The 16,852-nt window shown below is 34.6% G+C and overlaps 1 protein-coding gene across 3 annotated transcripts in view; it reads right to left on the minus strand.

Annotated features, from left to right (window-relative positions):
• The window catches only part of BRCA2 (BRCA2 DNA repair associated), a 53,197-nt gene that overhangs the window by 26,705 nt on the left and 9,640 nt on the right, over nucleotides 1-16,852 (minus strand). For all 3 annotated transcript variants that reach the window (XR_014071061.1, XM_081549215.1, XM_081549216.1), the window contains 5 exons: nucleotides 16,706-16,814; nucleotides 12,891-13,994; nucleotides 6,039-11,000; nucleotides 3,656-3,751; nucleotides 785-854 (listed from right to left, as the gene is read on the minus strand). Coding sequence is in view for 2 of the 3 variants with exons in the window: in XM_081549215.1 (XP_081405341.1) it covers nucleotides 785-854; nucleotides 3,656-3,751; nucleotides 6,039-11,000; nucleotides 12,891-13,994; nucleotides 16,706-16,814 (6,341 nt within the window). In the remaining variant the exon portion in view is untranslated. The remainder of the gene's footprint in view (nucleotides 1-784; nucleotides 855-3,655; nucleotides 3,752-6,038; nucleotides 11,001-12,890; nucleotides 13,995-16,705; nucleotides 16,815-16,852) is intronic.

Genomic DNA, 16,852 nt, shown 5'->3' on the forward strand with positions numbered 1-16,852 from the left:
CTGAAACAACACTGTACTTACAGACTAATACATTTAAAAAATTCTCTTGTAACTAGTACAGTTTTGAGAGGGAGGAGAGATAAAAGTATATTTTTAATATATGCCATCTTTAATTTTTCTTTCACTTTTATTAATATAACTGAGATATAATATGTGTGTGCTTAGTCACTCAGTCATGTCCAACTCTTTGCAACCCCATGGATTATAGCCAGCCAGGCTCCTCTGTCCATGGGGATTCTCCAGGCAAGAATACTGGAGTGGGTTGCCATGCTCTTCTCCAGGTGACCGTCTCAATCCGGGTATCTAACCCAGCTCTCCTTCGTTGCAGGCAGATTCTTTACCGTCTGAGCCACCAAGGAAGCCCATGACTACTGGAGTGGGTAGTCTATCCCTTCTCCAGGAGATCTTCCAGACCCAGGAATTGAACCAGGGTTTCCTGCACTGCAGGCAGATTCTTTGCCAGCTGAGCTACCAAGGATATGCCACCTTTATTAATTGGTTTTGAGTAATTTCCATATCCTGCTCAACCTTAGAACCTTATCCATAAAATTGAAATAAAATCTGTATGTCTACAAAGTTATTAAAAATGAGATAATAATATGTATAGCAGTATCAAGTACTACCAGAGTACAGAATTATTTAATCCTGATGCAGGCTCTCAAAAAAGGTAAGTGTTAATGTCTTCACTGTATGTTAGAGCCAGTATATCTAGAAATATATTTAAAAAACCCACACTTTTACTACACTATATTAGTAGAATTGAAAAAAATTAAACATGTCTTACCAAGAGGGTCCACAGGTAACTGGCTCTAAAGAAATGTGATGCATAAACAACCTTCTATCTTTCATTGTGCCTAAAAAATATATATTTCACATTATGTATTAATGAATACATTTTATATAATAATGAAAATCTAATGAGAGATTTTATTTCCTATGTCTGTTCATTATACATTATTGTAACTATCTACACAAAAATTTGAGAAAATTATACATTTAAAATTTTTCAATGCACATAATGAATGCTTAGTTCATAACTATCAAAAGGTTTGGTTCTCAAATTGATAATGATAAATACCAAATAACTCACAGTGCAAACATATATATGAAATCAGTATAAATGTAGTCAGCTGATGTTAATCAGAACTTGAAGGCATAAACTGTAGATATTATTCATTTTCAGTAGGTAACTTGTACTTCTTAAACCTTCCACTAGTCCATTAGTAGGGAGGAGATTGGTTGAATAAACCAGAATACACTGAATACCATGTGATCAAGCACTATACAGTCACAAGAAAGAACAAGGATGATCTCTCTATGCTCATTTACGCATGATCTCCAGATAAATTCGAAGAGAACAACAAAGAAGGTACAAAACCCTGTGCACACTGATATCTTTTGAGTGAGAAAGAAAAGTAACGAGAATATATGTATATACACATATTTATTTATTTTTACAAAAAGAAGCCCTAAAAGGATAGACCAAAAACCATTAAAAATAGTTACCAGTATAATAAGCAGGAAGTGAGGAAGTTGGTGAACAATATGGAGGAGACAGTGATGGAAACAAGGCTTCTCCAAGTAAATATTTCTATAGTTTTGATGAATGAACTACATAAACATTCTATTTATTCATATATAAAACTTAAAAAGGCAAATCTTAAAATTGAAAACAAAGTGAAACTAATTAATCTAACCTAATTATCAAATTGTTAGCCACAAAAGAATTCTTTTGAGTGACATTTGAACAGAGAATTTTAACTATACATTCCTTATGATATATGTTCTTAGGACAAAAACTGCAAAGAATTCTTAAATCTCCCTTAGTAGTTTATTAATAGTAACAGTGGTACTGTAAACTTGAAGCTATTATACATATACTATAAGACAGTGATTCTCAGAGTGACCCATGGAACACTGGGAGGGAGTACCCACAATGCTTAGAAGGGATCCAAGCTGTCAAGCTACCTTAATAATAATTGTGATTAATAATAATAATATGTAGTAGTAGTTGTAGTTATACATATCTTTCTCACTGTGTTGACACTGGCATTGCTGGTATGTCCTGCTGCATACTTTAGTGCAATAATTGTCTAAAGGAAATGCACTTTATGTGAACTGCACTAATCAACTTCCCCCCAAAGAATTCCATTTTTACTTGAAAGCATAACCAACAAACTATTTATTCAGAGTTGGGTATTCAGCAAATACTTCTTCAAAAATGAATGAAATGAGCTCATCACTACAAAAAAACAAGTGAGTATTTGCTGTGAAACAAATTATTGTAAAGTTCAAGCTTTTAAACAAAGTGACATTTTGGAACGCTTATATCTGGCTGTTACCTTGACAGTTTCCTAATACTAAATTTTCAGATTAGATCAGATTAGATCATTAACAAAAGTAATTGTTTAAGATTGTATAACGTGTCAATGTTGGAAGAGCTGCATAACTCTGAACTAATATTTTCAAAATGACTTAAGTATAATATTTAATATTTATAAATACTAAAATTTTTCAATTTTAATGTTGAATATGATAAATATAAATAGAAATAATCCACATAATCAAATGCTCTTGAGGATCCTCAATAATTTTTAAGAGTATAAAGAGATTTTGAGAGCAAAAAGTTTGAGAATCTTGGCTGGATGATAAAACAAATAAGTAAATATGTTAATATTATTAGAACCAAGAATGAAGCATAAAAAAAATAATAACACCAGCAGCTCTGAGTATAGTTAGCACTTAAATCTTGTTTTTTAAAAAGTATTAACCACTGAAAGGATCTCTAGAAATTCTAAGGACTCTAGAACTGGGGTGAAGAATTACAATGACTTCCTAGAAATCTTTCTGTGATAATACAAAGCAATAAAGTGTTCAAAGGTTAATTAAAGCATATTTTCAAAAAAAAACCTCTTAAGAAATACTTGAAGAGGTCACTACTTACAAATTTGAAATGATTTGAGCATCAAAAAGAATGTTACCTTTTGAAAAGAAATACATTATTTATAATGTGTTCTTTTAAACTTTATATCCACATTATAAATAAGAATCTAAGAAATCAACTGTATCTAAAAGAGGAAGAAGAAAATTCCTTCACTACCCTTAGTAGTGATTATTATACCAACTACTCTTTACTCTGAAAATTGGTGAGTGAAGGGAAGGAATTCAATATTTATCCTGCCTTTTTAGGAAGAACTATATAGATAATCCCAAGTTGCTAAGGGAACTTCCTTGCTGAAGAATCCCAGCTAATAAATGTATAAAAAAATAACAGAATTTTAAAGTCACTATTTTTCAATCTCCAATTAAATAATCGATTCTGGTAAATATTATGAAATCAACTGGATTTTAGAATGTGAACTTAAATTATTTTATTAAGATCTTACTAAATTCTCACAGCTTTTTATTTTAAAACTCCTTATTTGAGTATCATTTCACATTTCTCAATTATGGAAAACCTCCACATTATACCTGGTAGTATGAAGGAAAAGCTCACATAACAAATAAAGCAAGATAGAAGTTTTAATAAACCACACTGTAAAGTCTTACCCAATTATCTCCATATACCCAAAAGAGGTGAGAAAAATAACTTTAAGAATATTAAGTACAGTAATTAGAGAAGGAGAAAAGATACAGATTAAAGAGCATATTTTACCATCTGGAGTGCTTTTTGAAGCCTTTAAGGATTTTCCTTGATTTTCTATTATCCTGTCAAATTCATTTAACAAGTTTCGTTTGATTGAGGGTTCTCCTAAAAAGAAATTCCCATACATGCTTTTAAAGCAAATGACGTCAGTTTTATTTTTCAAAAGCCATAGTCCATTTTTTAAAACTAAAGTACTGGCTCTTACAATGTGTTAAGTACATAATAATTATAATTTAAATAGTGAACATTCTATTTTGTAAGTGATTTTTTTAATTTTTGTAATTAATTTTTCAATGTCAATGTAATTTCTATTATTTTTTGACCATTTAAAATACTCCTTTTTAATTGTGTCCAGGGATAAACAGATGTACCATATATCACAGATAATCTTTTTTTTTAATGAACTGCCACTTAATGTAACTCCAGGCTTACTGGCAGTAAGGACAAACAAAAAATTTCTTCAAATAAACTTTTTTTTTTTTTTTTTTGCATTACACTCAAGAAGGAATTTATTATATAGGTCCCTGAACTAGAGTCAGTGGGTAGGAGAAAAGATTTTAAATTACCAAAATTTTAGTACTGGCAAAAATAATATGTACTTCTTAATTTAAAAACTCTTCAAAGGCTTAGAATAAGTTTAAGCCATAATTGAAGTTATGCATTTCTATGCCATACTGAGATAATGTGTTAACAGATACCATTTAAAAAAAAATATTTATTTTAATTTGTTTATTTGGCTGCCTTGGGTCTTAGTTGAAGCATGTGGGATCTAGTTCCCCCACCACGGATTGAACCCAGGCCCCGTACATTGGGAGGGTAGAATCTTAGCCACTACACCACAAAGGAAGTCCTGATACTTTGTTTTTAGATGTTTTTTGATTTATTAAAGGAAGTGAACTTGAAGGATTTAATAAGTAAAAATGCCCATGCAAGGCTTTATCAAATGTTTGATTATAAAGTGATTTAATTGTTTGACAAGAACCTGTACTATAAAGTAACCAGAAGCTGATTGTGCCTAGTCGCTCAGTTGTGTCCTACTCTTTGCAACCCCATGGACTGCAGCCCTCCAGGCTTCTCTGTCCATGGGGATTCTCCAGGCAAGAATACTGGAGTGGATTGCCATGCCCTTCTCCAGAAGCTAATTAAGCTAATATATTTGTATCTAACAGTAGTGAGGGAAATGAAACAACGATGCTGTTGAGAACTTAGTAGAAATCTGAGTTGTTACTCCTAGGCATAAGGCCAACCTACTTTAGTGCACACATGAACAAAACAGGATCCTATAAATAAAGACATTATTTTCTGTAAAAGAATTATGAATATCTTTAGCATCTGCACCTCAGAATTTTGCACTAGAGAACAGCAACAGTTTAAGGTAAGTATTGTAAACTTACTACTCTGCCTGTAACATGAACTTGGTATAGAATGTGGCATGGATAATATTTGATTAAGGAAGTCTGTATCCACCAGGATGACTTAAGGGCATCACCGACTCAAAGGACATGGGTTTGGGTGGACTCCAGGAGTTGGTGATGGACAGGGAGGCCTGGCGTGCTGCGGTTCATGGGGTCGCAAAGAGTCGGATACAACTGAGCAACTTAACTGAACTGAACTGAAGGAAGTCTGTATCCACCAGGATGACTTAAGGGCAAAATGTACCAAGTATAAGAATGAACTGACCATCTTCAGTGTCTTTCTGACACTGCCTGGACAGGGCAGTGGACAAGAAGACTTGTGAAAACTCAACTATTCTATGAGTCTAGAGTTTTTAAACAGGATTGACGTACTTCAGATCATTCACTTAAAAGTTGGAGAGTTACTTCTGGCATTTACTTTAATTGTAACTAATCAACAGATTTAATTATTTAAGATTACTCCTAGTCAGATACTAACAGAAAGAAAAAAAAATCACACACCCAATTAACCTCATAATTGAACTGAGTTGTTAAATATACTATATTTATTTTTATTTATTTATTTATTTATTTATTTATTTTTTTTAGAGAAGTCAGGTGTAGTTAAGACCAGAATACTATTTACTAAAAAAAAAAAGCTTATCTTAGAACACCTGCTAGATGAAAAAAAAAAAAAAAGGCAAGCTAACCAATATCTGTAGTCAGAAACCAGCTTTTAAAGTTCTTAATAGCCAGAGTCTGAAACTCTGTTCTCTCTCCCCGTCTCTGTGTGTATGTATATAAACATGACTCAACCAATGACTTCCTGGTACACAGACTCAGAGATATCAAGAGTGAAACCAAACTACACACACAAGTCTGAAAAATGTACTTAGTGTATAATTTCCTAATTGTTACAAGCTAGCATACCAGAATTATTAAGGACTTAACAATTTAAAAAGTGACTGGGAGACCAAAAGGCAAAGACACACACTTACCAACTGTGACAAGTGCATCTCCTCTTCTTTTTCCTATTCTTGAATTTGACAAAACTGTTTCCTCATTTTTTTGGCATGTAAAAGGAGAGTGTTTCGCATGACTTGGAAATTCAGAATCTGTCAGCTCACCATCTTCCATAAAAGCTTTGGCAATCTCTACTGCTTCTGTTTCAAAATAGTTCTCTGGGTCTTTGGAGTCAGTAGAACAAATTTCTGTATTTGTTTTCACAGGAAGATCAGGAAAAGTTTCAGTTTTCCCAATTTCCTTTTTTATATTTTTAGGCAAAGTTTGCTTTTTCCCCAAAAGATGAATGTTCTCAATGTGTGATACTCTGGTTCCTAATACTGGCTGTTGGTCTTGCTTAAACTCAGAGAGATACGAAGAAACTTTAATAGAGTGATTATTTTCTGAAGAACCACTTTCAACGTTATAGTTATTTGATAATTTAAATTCTTTATTGTAGGCTTTTTCCATTTTGGAGCTTACAGAGTGTTCTGGGGTTCTTTTATCAGTACAAGAGACAGGAAGTATCTTTGATACATCTTGCCTAGAGGTAGGTGAATGCTGGAGACTATATTCAGTTCTGATTAAATCGAACTCTTCAAACATTCCCTTAACTTTGCATAAAGCACTCTCAGAAACCGGAACATGTTTTCCACTTGCTGTACTAAATCCAGGGAAAGCAGATGATAGTAAATTTGGGGGGTTATGTGTCATAGTATTTTCTTTTTTTGTGAACATGTCTGAATGCTCTTCATTACTTTTAAATGACACTCTGGAAAAGAGTTGCGTGGCACTGTCTTCTGACTTAGAAAATACCTGTCTTGCTTTTTGTAATGCAGAATCTGACACTTGGACAGATTTTCCACTTGCTGTGTTAAAAATCCCACAAGCATTCATAGAAGAGATGGACCTGGGATGCTTTCCCATGTTAAATTCACATCGATCAGAAGTTTTCAAATCATGACGAAGTGGTATTTCAGAAACTTTCTCCAATCCAGAAGTACTTTGGTCATGTTGTAAAATCGGTTCACTTTGAATGTCAGGAGAAACATCATGTGAATGCATATTATGTTCTTCATTATCTGGAGAGTTAGGGAAAATAACATCCTCTGAGTCACCCAGTGCCTTCTGAGAATTTGTCACAGTTTTCGTTTGGTCAGTGCCTGATTTAGTCTCAGTGTTGTGCTTAGTTATGTTCCTGCAGTTGTCTGTAAACCTCTCTCTCACTGTTGTTTCATGTGAAACAAAGGCTATTTGATCACTTGCTGTACTGTATGCAGGTGGTTCGGTCTCAAAATTATTGGAATTACATACGGCCACTTCAACAGCTGTCTTTTTATTTTTGCATGGTGAAAACTTAGTCACAAGTTTCAGAACATAACTATCTTTGTCTAAAGCTTGTGGGTTTATGTTTGCTTCTCTTATGGTGGGTATTACTTCAGAAAAACTAGTGTTTTTCCTATCTTTGACATTCTTCACTACTGGCTCAATACCAGAATTATCAATTTTATCTTTTGAGAGATACTCTGGTTTATTAAATCCCTCACTGGAATGACAAAAATCAGAATGATATGAATAGCTGTTAGGCGTGCTGTTGTTTAAGGAAGTTGAATCTTGCTTTTCAGAGAGGCTTTTGTCATTTTCAGTTATGATACTGTTTGAACTGTTTCCACATGAAGGATTTCCTACGTAATCCCCAGTATATTCATTTAAACTTATAATTTTGGAGGAATTTATTTTTTCTGGTTGATCATTCAATTCTCCTTCTCTAAGCCATTTCTGGGCTTCAAGTAGTGCAGCCTGACTCACAGAAATTTTTCTACCATGTCCTGTGTAAAACGCTAAAGCTGAGTTTTCAATGGCTGAACAAGTGGAATGGTTTGTGTAACAAGTTGTAGGACTTTTTGCTGTTTTTTCTTCTATATTTTCATGTACTTTAACTTTCAGAGAGATACTATGTGATATGTGGAGATTTTCAGTTTGTCTGTGTAAATGATCACTTAAGAACCTGGGTGGCATGGCAGTCTCCTCAGAAACAAGCTTTTTCTCCTCTAGAGAATTCTGCATCTCTTCATGCTTTGGGGCAGTTACTTTAACTATCTCACATGCTAAGTCAAGCCCTTCTTTACAAACTTCTCTGTCCTTTAGCATCTTTGCCCCTTGATGGATAAAATCAGTCACTTCACTATTGTCTTGCTTTGTTTCATCAAAAAGATTTTTCACTTTGTCCAGAGATTCTTTGGCAACTTTTACTTTTTTCCCACTAGCTGTATGAAAACCCAACATGTTTGGTTCTTTGATCTTTTTGAGTTCACACTTTTCTCTTTGCTGGAGTGTCAGTATTTGATTTTCAATACCAGCTGGGCTGCTTTCTTTCAACATTTTGTTTTTGAACATACTGGTTTCCTCATGACTTGAAATGTCTATTTTGTTGATATTTATGCCAGAAAGTAATTCAGAATTTGAGGAATCTGAAAAATTATTCAATTCTTTTTCTGTACATTTTTCATCAAAGAAATTTACTTTATTTAAAGACTCCTTAGAGACCTTTATGTTTTCCCTGCTTGCAGTCCAAAAGGACAAATCAAGAACACCAAAATCTTTTATATTTTGCCTCATCTTATTAGCAATTGGCTCCTTTTTATTTGACTTATTAAATGTTTCTTCAATTTTCACAACTTCCAAACAAGTTAAATCTGACAAACCTTCTTTAATTGGAATGTTTTCCTCCTTCATAAAGTGATGAGATAATTTCAGATGTATGTTGTGTTGATCAATATATGGTAAGCCATTTTTGTCTTTATGAACATAAACTGTATCAGTTTTACTTGAAGCACAGCCATCAGATTCTTCTAAATCACAAACAAAACCAGAACATTTGTTATCTTTGTTTTCAGTATTTCTCTTGAAATCTTCAGTATTTTCTTTGACAAAAATGCTGGTAGTCATTTCAAAGTTACTTTGTAGTATCAGTTGGCATTTATTATTTTCCTCACTTAAATTTTTATCATTGCTATAATTTTTTACCTTAAACATAGAAACATCAGAATCATTACACTGATTTGAAGAGAAACTTTCTGGATCTACTTCTACAGGAGTTTTCTCACTAACTTTCTCAATGTCACTGAACAGTTTTATGGCTTTCTGCAATGCTTCACTAGAAACATTCAGTTTTGTGCCACGAGCTGAATAAAAGCCCCTAAGCTCCACTTCACTTTTATCTGATAAATAACCAGAAACACTTTTGTTACAGTTGGTTGTTGACAAGCAGATCAACTTTTGCTCACGTCCAACTAAACCTTCACTTTTCTTGCTGCTATCTACATGACTGAAAGATGGGGCACTGGTTGTGAGATGAAGATCAGCATCTTTCTGCTCCTCAGAAGTGGTATTCAAGACAGTCATCTGGGTTTCAGGCATTTCAAATGGATTACTCTGTAATATGTGGCTTGGTTTTCTGAACTGTGTAAATTCAAACTGACTTCCTGATTCTTCCAATATTGTAGAAAGTTCTGTAATTTCTGCCTTCTGGCTGGGTGTTAAATTATGGTTTGAATTGAAGTCTTGCTTTAAAGATAAAACTGGAGGAGTTGTGTGACTGTTTTCACCATCAGAAACAATAGCACCACTCTGCACACACCCATACACTGTATCAACTGACTGTGAATCACGATCATGAGGTCGGCCTCCTTTCCTTTGATTTTCTAATGATTTTACAGTTTCAACACAAGCTAAGCTAGCAGGATAATGTTCTTCAATATCCTTGAAGAGCATTTTGCTTTTCTTAATGTTGTCTTCAGAGAGTTTTATCTCTTTATTAGAAGCTGTTGTGAAGCCATTTCCAAAACTGTGACTTGAAGTCAAATCTGAGAGTCCTGCCCATTTGTTCCTACAAAAGTTATTTCTGTTTGATTTCGTATCTCTATCTAGGGACACATCTGGCTTTGAATCTTGACCTAGAGTCATCTTTGGTTGTTGCTTTATGCTATTTCTATTCTCTATAAGACTATGGACTATATTTGATGAGACAGAATCTTTTGTAATGGACACTTTGGCTGCTTGTCCTCCATCCATATCTGGACTTGTTACTATGACAGAGTTCTTGAGAACAGGTTCTGTTAAACAACGGAGGTCTGCCTCATGAACTTCCTTAATGTTTCCTAAAATAGGAATATTCCTTTCACTAGTTGTTTGACAGATAAAATTATTTTCATTGTCTGGGGAAAGTTCTTGAGAGTTTGGGTTGACAGTTCTTTTTGAAATTAAAGTAGTTTCTTCCTGGTCTTTATGGATGACTGTGAGATTTGTATTTTGGTAGCATTGTACTTTCACAGAAGGTGATGCTCCTGTTATATATTTTTCAGGTGACAATATCTCAGCTTTCTTAGAATTTTCACTTAAAACACATGTTTCTTGATTCTTGTCCATGGAAATATACTTAGTTACTTCAAAACCTGCTTCACAATTCTTAGATTTTATTTTCTCTGACATTTTATATGATTCTTTTCCTCTAGAAATCACAACTGGATTTGACAGAAGATCCTTGGAGCTACGAGTTAAAATGGTGGTATTATCGTGGTCATGTAAAAAATTTTCCTGGAATTGGAAGACAGTATCACTACATTCCTCTGAATGTGGCAATTCAGGGTGACACACTACAGGCAAGATTTTTTCCTTTATATCTGAAACACCTTGGCTTTTTGGATTATCCTCACAATGCTTGTCCTGCAAGCATGACACATAATCAGTTTCTGTGGTTATAAATGACTGCCGTTTTTCCTTATTAATGTTTGTTTCTTTACAATAAAGATCCTGAGATATTGTTTTACTATTAGAAGAACTGCTTTCATTATTAAAACATTTTTTCAGAACTGTCCCAAAAGAGCTGGTTAAAGACAAAGTTGGTTCTTCAGAATCATTCTGTGAACAGTTTTTTTGGATAGAAGAATGCGATGAACCTAAGCATGAAGACACAAAGTGACAAGATAAAATTCAAGTATCATCAATCACATTCACTAAATATTTACCACTAAGTTAAAAAGATAGTGTCTAAAACAAGAATTACATGAAAAACAAGAAGAGAATGTCAAGTTTAAAGGAAAGAATTCTAAATATTCTCTATTTTGAAGTTACTACATTTCCCAACTAAAGATACAGAGGACCTAGTATTTTTTACTAATATTTATCAAGTCAACACTGTGGTGTCGGAGAAGACTCTTGAGAGTCCCTTGGACAGCAAGGAGATCCAACCAGTCCATCCTAAAGATCAGTCCTGGGTGTCCACTGAAGGACTGATGTTGAAGCTGAAACTCCAATACTTGGGCCACCTGATGCGAAGAGCTGACTCATTGGAAAAGACCTTGATGCTGGGAAAGATTGAGGGCAGGAGGAGAAGGGGACGACAGAGGATGAGATGGTTGGATGGCATCACCGACTCAATGGACATGGGTCTGGGTGGGCTCCAGGAGTTGGTGATGGACAAGGAGGCCCGGCATGCTGCGGTTTGTGGGGTTGCAGAGTCGGACACAACTAAGCGACTGAACTGAACTGAATCAAGTCAATTAAAATTAGTATGTAGCTAGCTACCATAAGTAAAATTCAAAGTATTTTTATTAGAAAATAAAATTGGGAAAGAATTCTTTGCTAATATTGATGTAATAGGAGTTAGAAAAGCAAAGTAATGAAAAGGAACTAAAAAAGTAACCATTTCCTTTGGTTCAGTCTTTCACACTGAAGAAAAACAAAAAATGAACTTTAAAAACAGGTTCTACACATGAAGGGCCTGAAAGATTACTTAATCTCAATTATATATGCAAATATTTAGTTAATTTTATTGACCCTCTGAATCTATTAATAAGTCAAAATTGTTAGTCTCATTTTATTTATTCACTAACCACTGTTTGGTTGGTTTTATCTCTGATATATACATTTTCCTCTGGAAATTAACCTAAATCTCAAACAGTTTTGTACTCCAGTTCCACCAAGCCTATTGTTCATTAAAATACTATCACCCACTCAAATATTCTCAGAGGGAGATAAAATCACCTTTTAACATACAGTATGTATGTGTTAAGTCATGTCTGATTCTTTGCAACTAAATGGACTGTAGCCACCAGGCTCCCCTGTCCATGGAATTTTTCAGGTAAGAATACTAGAGTGGGTTGCCATTTCTTTCTCCAGAGGATCTTCTCGACCCAGAGACTGAACACACACAATACCTACTGATAAATAAACTTTTGCTCAAATGAAAAATGACTTTTACTATGCACACTCCTGACACCGAGATATAGTAATAACTCTAAGCAACCTCTAAATATTTAAGAAAATTGTGTAACAACAACAAAAAGTCACTATTGTATGAGTGCCTTACATTAAACTTAGCTAACAATTAGCTTTTTTTTTTCTATTTTTTACATGCTTTAGAGAAAATACATATTAAATAGCACAACATATTTACAGAACTGTCCAACTTGCATATAACAAATACTGAAAATTAAAGCAGGAATTAAGTAGCCAAGCTCTTGGTGTTTATCAATCACATGCTCTGTCTCAAGAGTTATGATTTTATATGTGTGTGTGTGTGTGTGTGTGTACATCATGCAAATTGATCCAACAAGTTTGAATGGAATGATTCTGAACACTAGTAATCAAAGGCCTAAACAACAATGTCTGATACGGAATATATAGATTAAAACAAAAAAAAGACAGAAGAAAAACCAAAAAAATTATAGAATGAAAGTAGGCAATATGTTTTTTAAAAAGGCTAAAGAAAGATATACATGTTCAAATAAGAAATTTATCACCATCCATAAAACATATACACTATTTACATACACACAAAGAGGTACCTGAATTAATATTTGTAAATGTATGTGGTGCCTCCAAAGGCTTTGCTTCAAATTGGGCTGAAGAGTGAGTTAGTTCTGATTCTTGGTCTTTCTGTATTTTCAGTCCTTGGTAAGTTGTTTTATCATTTATAGCATAAATAAACTTTTTTGTTTTCTTTTTCAAAGCGGATATTAAACCTGTGTTCTTCAAAGCTACTAAAGTGTATTTGGTAGTGGCTGGCCAGCTCTCATTATCACCTGAACTTGAACATACAGAATCCTCTTTCTGTGAGTAAATAGTTTGTATTTCTGATCCACTTTTAGAGTCTTCTGGTTCTTCTTTCAAGTTTGAATCAGTCACATTACTTGAGAAATGTGCTCTAAGTATCTTTTCAGGTGATTCTCTTATCCTGAAGATAGACTTTTTGATGCCCTGAAGTGGAGAAGAGTCAGTTAGTGTTTGCTGTCCCACAGTAGTGGGATCTTCATGAGATTCAAGACACAGCCCTTCATCTGTCTTGTTTACCACTGTTTCCTCATTTAATATCTTCACTGTTTTTGATATGCTTGAAATATGTGGCAAAGAATTTTCTAAAGTAATGAAGTTGGTATACTCTTTCTCTGTGCCTATGAGGTCTTCTGAATTAGTTTGGTCACAAGAAGAAATATGCAGTAGAGACGTTTTCTCCATCTGGGTTCCATTTAGACCCGAGAGTGTGAGCTGAGACCATTCAGAGACTGAAGATGGTATAACTTCCCTAGAGATTATGTCAGTTCCATTCCCAACAGCCTTCTGATTTATTACATTTGAATCTAATGGATCACTGTCATTTGGTTCTGTTTCAGATACAAATGAATGTTTACTTTCTGTCATTTGCTTTTTAGCTTCTTCACATCCATCTGTTTTCGTTTCACGGAAAATATTTTTCCTAGTCTTGCCAGTTTTTATTTTTTGTAGCTTTTTTGTTTTACATTTAGAAACACATACTGGTAAACTATCTTCTTCAGAGATACCTGCAACTGTTTCATGTACTTCATCTTCTAGGACATTTGGCATTGACTTTTCAAAATGCTCTTTGCAGCTATTTACTTTACCAAATGAATCCTCTAACATTTCCTCCAATCCTGTTAAAATTTAAAACACACGTGTCACTAATAACATTTTATAACAAACCATATAATTTGTATTACTTTCAAACCTTTTTCATAGAAACAGTATACACTAAATAACGCATAATTTAGCATTTGAAGAGTTATCCTGAATGCTAGCTTTGTTTTGGGTAGGGAGACACCAACCTTGCCCTGTTCTTCTGGTCAAGACTGATTCCAGTGTACTCACAGCCTTTTATTCACACTCAATCTCTAAAAACCTTTCTTTACTAGGTCTATACAATAAAGTTTACTCAATTTTACTAGATAAGCACAATTTAATATTAAAATTTATCAAACTGTAAGTTCCAAATTAATTTTATGGCCCTAAAACCAGCAGTAAAATCTGATTTTATACAAACACACACACATAAGATGTCCAATCCTACACATTTATACAGTTATACAAACATACTAAGAACATGCAGTGATCAAGACCATCCCCAAGAAAAAGAAATGCAAAATGGCAATATGGCTGTCTAAGAAGGCCTTACAAATAGCTGAGAAAAGAAGAGAAGTGAAAGGCAAAGGAGAAATGGAAAGATATCCCCATTTGAATACAGAATTCCAAAGGATAGCAAGGAGAGGTAAGAAGGCCTTCCTCAGTGATCAATGCAACGGAATAGAGAAAAACAATAGAATGGGAAAGACTAGAGATCTCTTCAAGAAAATTAGATACCAAGGGAACATTTCATGCAAAGATGGGCACAATAAAGGACAGAAATGGTATGGACCTAACAGAAACAGAAGATAAGAAGAGGTGGCAATACACAGAAGAACTATACAAAAAAGATCTTCATGACTCAGATAACCACCATGGTATGATCATTCACCTAGAGCCACACATCTTGAAGTGCGAAGCCAAGTGGTTCTAATGAAGCATCACTATGAACACGGCTAGTGGAGGTAATGGAATTATAGCCAAGCTATTTCAAATCCTGAAAGATCATGCAGTTTAAGTGCTGCACTCAATATGCAAGCAAATATGGATAACTCAGCAGTGGCCACAGGACTGGAATGGACCAGTTTTCATTCCAATCCCAAAGAGAGGCAATGCCAAAAAATGTTCAAACTACCACACAACTGCATTCATCTCACACACTAGCAAAGTAATGCTCAAAATTCTCCAAGCCAGGATTCAATAGTACATGAACTGAGAACTTCCAGATGTTCAAGCTGGATTTAGAAAAGGCAGAGGAACCAGAGAACAAATTGCCAACATCCACTGGATCATTGAAAAAGCAAGAGCGTTCCAGAAAAACATCTGCTTGATTGACTACACCAAAGTCTTTGACTATGTGGATCACGACAAACTATGGAAAATTCTGAATGAGATGGGAATACCAGACCACCTTATCTGCCTCCTGAGAAATCTCTATGCAGGTCAAGAAGCGACAGTTAGTAACTGGACATGGAATGACAGATTGGTTCCAAATTGGGAAAGGAGTACATCAAGGCTGTATACTACCACCCTGCTTATTTAACCTATATACAGAATACATCACGCAAAATGCTGGATTGAATGAAGCGCAAGCTGGAATCAAGATTGCTTAGAGAAATATCAATAACCTCAGATATGCAGATGACACCATCCTTATGGCAGAAAGAGAAGAACTAAAGAGCCTCTTCATGAAAGTGAAAGAGGAGAGTGAAAAAGTTGGCTTAAAACTCAACATTCAAAAAACTAAGATCATGGCATCCAGTCCCATCACTTCATGGCAAATAGATGGGGAAACTGATAGACTTTATTTTCTTGGGCTCCAAAATCACTGCAGATGGTGACTGCAGCCATGAAATTAAAAGATGCTTGCTCCTTGGAAGAAAAGCTATGACAAACCTAGACAGCATATTAAAAAGCAGAGACATAACTTGGCTTACAAAAGTCTGTTTAGTCAAAGCTATTATTTTTCCAGTAGTCATGTACGGATGTGAGAGTTGGACTATAAAGAAAGCTGAGTGCCAAAGAATTGATGCTTTTGAACTGTGGTGTTGGAGAAGACTCTTAAGAGTCCCTTGGACTGCAAGGAGATCAAACCGGTCAATCCTAAAGAAAATCAGTCCTGAATATTCATTGAAAGGACTGATGCTGAAGCTGAAGCTTCAATACTTTGGCCACCTGATGCGAAGAACTGACTCATTGGAAAAGACCCTGATGCTGGGAAAGATTGAGGGCAGGAGGAGAAGGGGACGACAGAGGATGAGATGGCTGGATGGCATCACTGACTTGATGCACATGAGTTTGAGTAAGCTCCGGGTGTTGGTGATGGACAAGGAAGCCTGTCTTGCTGCAGTCCACGGTGTCACGAAGAGTTGGACATGACTGAGTGACTAAACAAACTGAAGAATACGCAACATTCCAATAACCTGATTGAGTAACTTTTGGTATATCTGCAACCATACTTACTTTCTAATTAGAGATAAGGTCTTAACATTTTGTTAATTCTAAGTCTTATTGTGCATCTCGAAGTTTTGAGTTATGGGTTTTGTTTTGGGGTCACAATAGTATCTTTGAATAGTATTGTCCTAGCATGATGTTTAAACATTTTCATCTAAATGAAGTTAGTTTCTATTCTCAATACCTTCAGTAATAAAGAAAGGAGAAGTAACATTTTTTCTCTTTAAGAAAAGATGAGCAATTTCAATGATGTCAGTTAAAAATAGTCATTCAATTAAGCAGAAGGGCTTACCATGACTTTCAGCTTCTGTTTGACTTTTGTTGTCATTGTCTGGCCCAGAAGGGATAAACTTATTATTTTTCAGACTTTCATCATGGTTAGAAAAATATCTTTTCAAAATCTGCAAAAGTTGTATTTTAAAATTACTAGTATAGAAAC

The sequence above is a fragment of the Giraffa tippelskirchi genome, chromosome 12 (genome assembly GCF_054371585.1).
Source record: "Giraffa tippelskirchi isolate mGirTip1 chromosome 12, T2T-mGirTip1v1.2.pri, whole genome shotgun sequence".
NCBI classification, from domain to species: domain Eukaryota; kingdom Metazoa; phylum Chordata; class Mammalia; order Artiodactyla; family Giraffidae; genus Giraffa; species Giraffa tippelskirchi.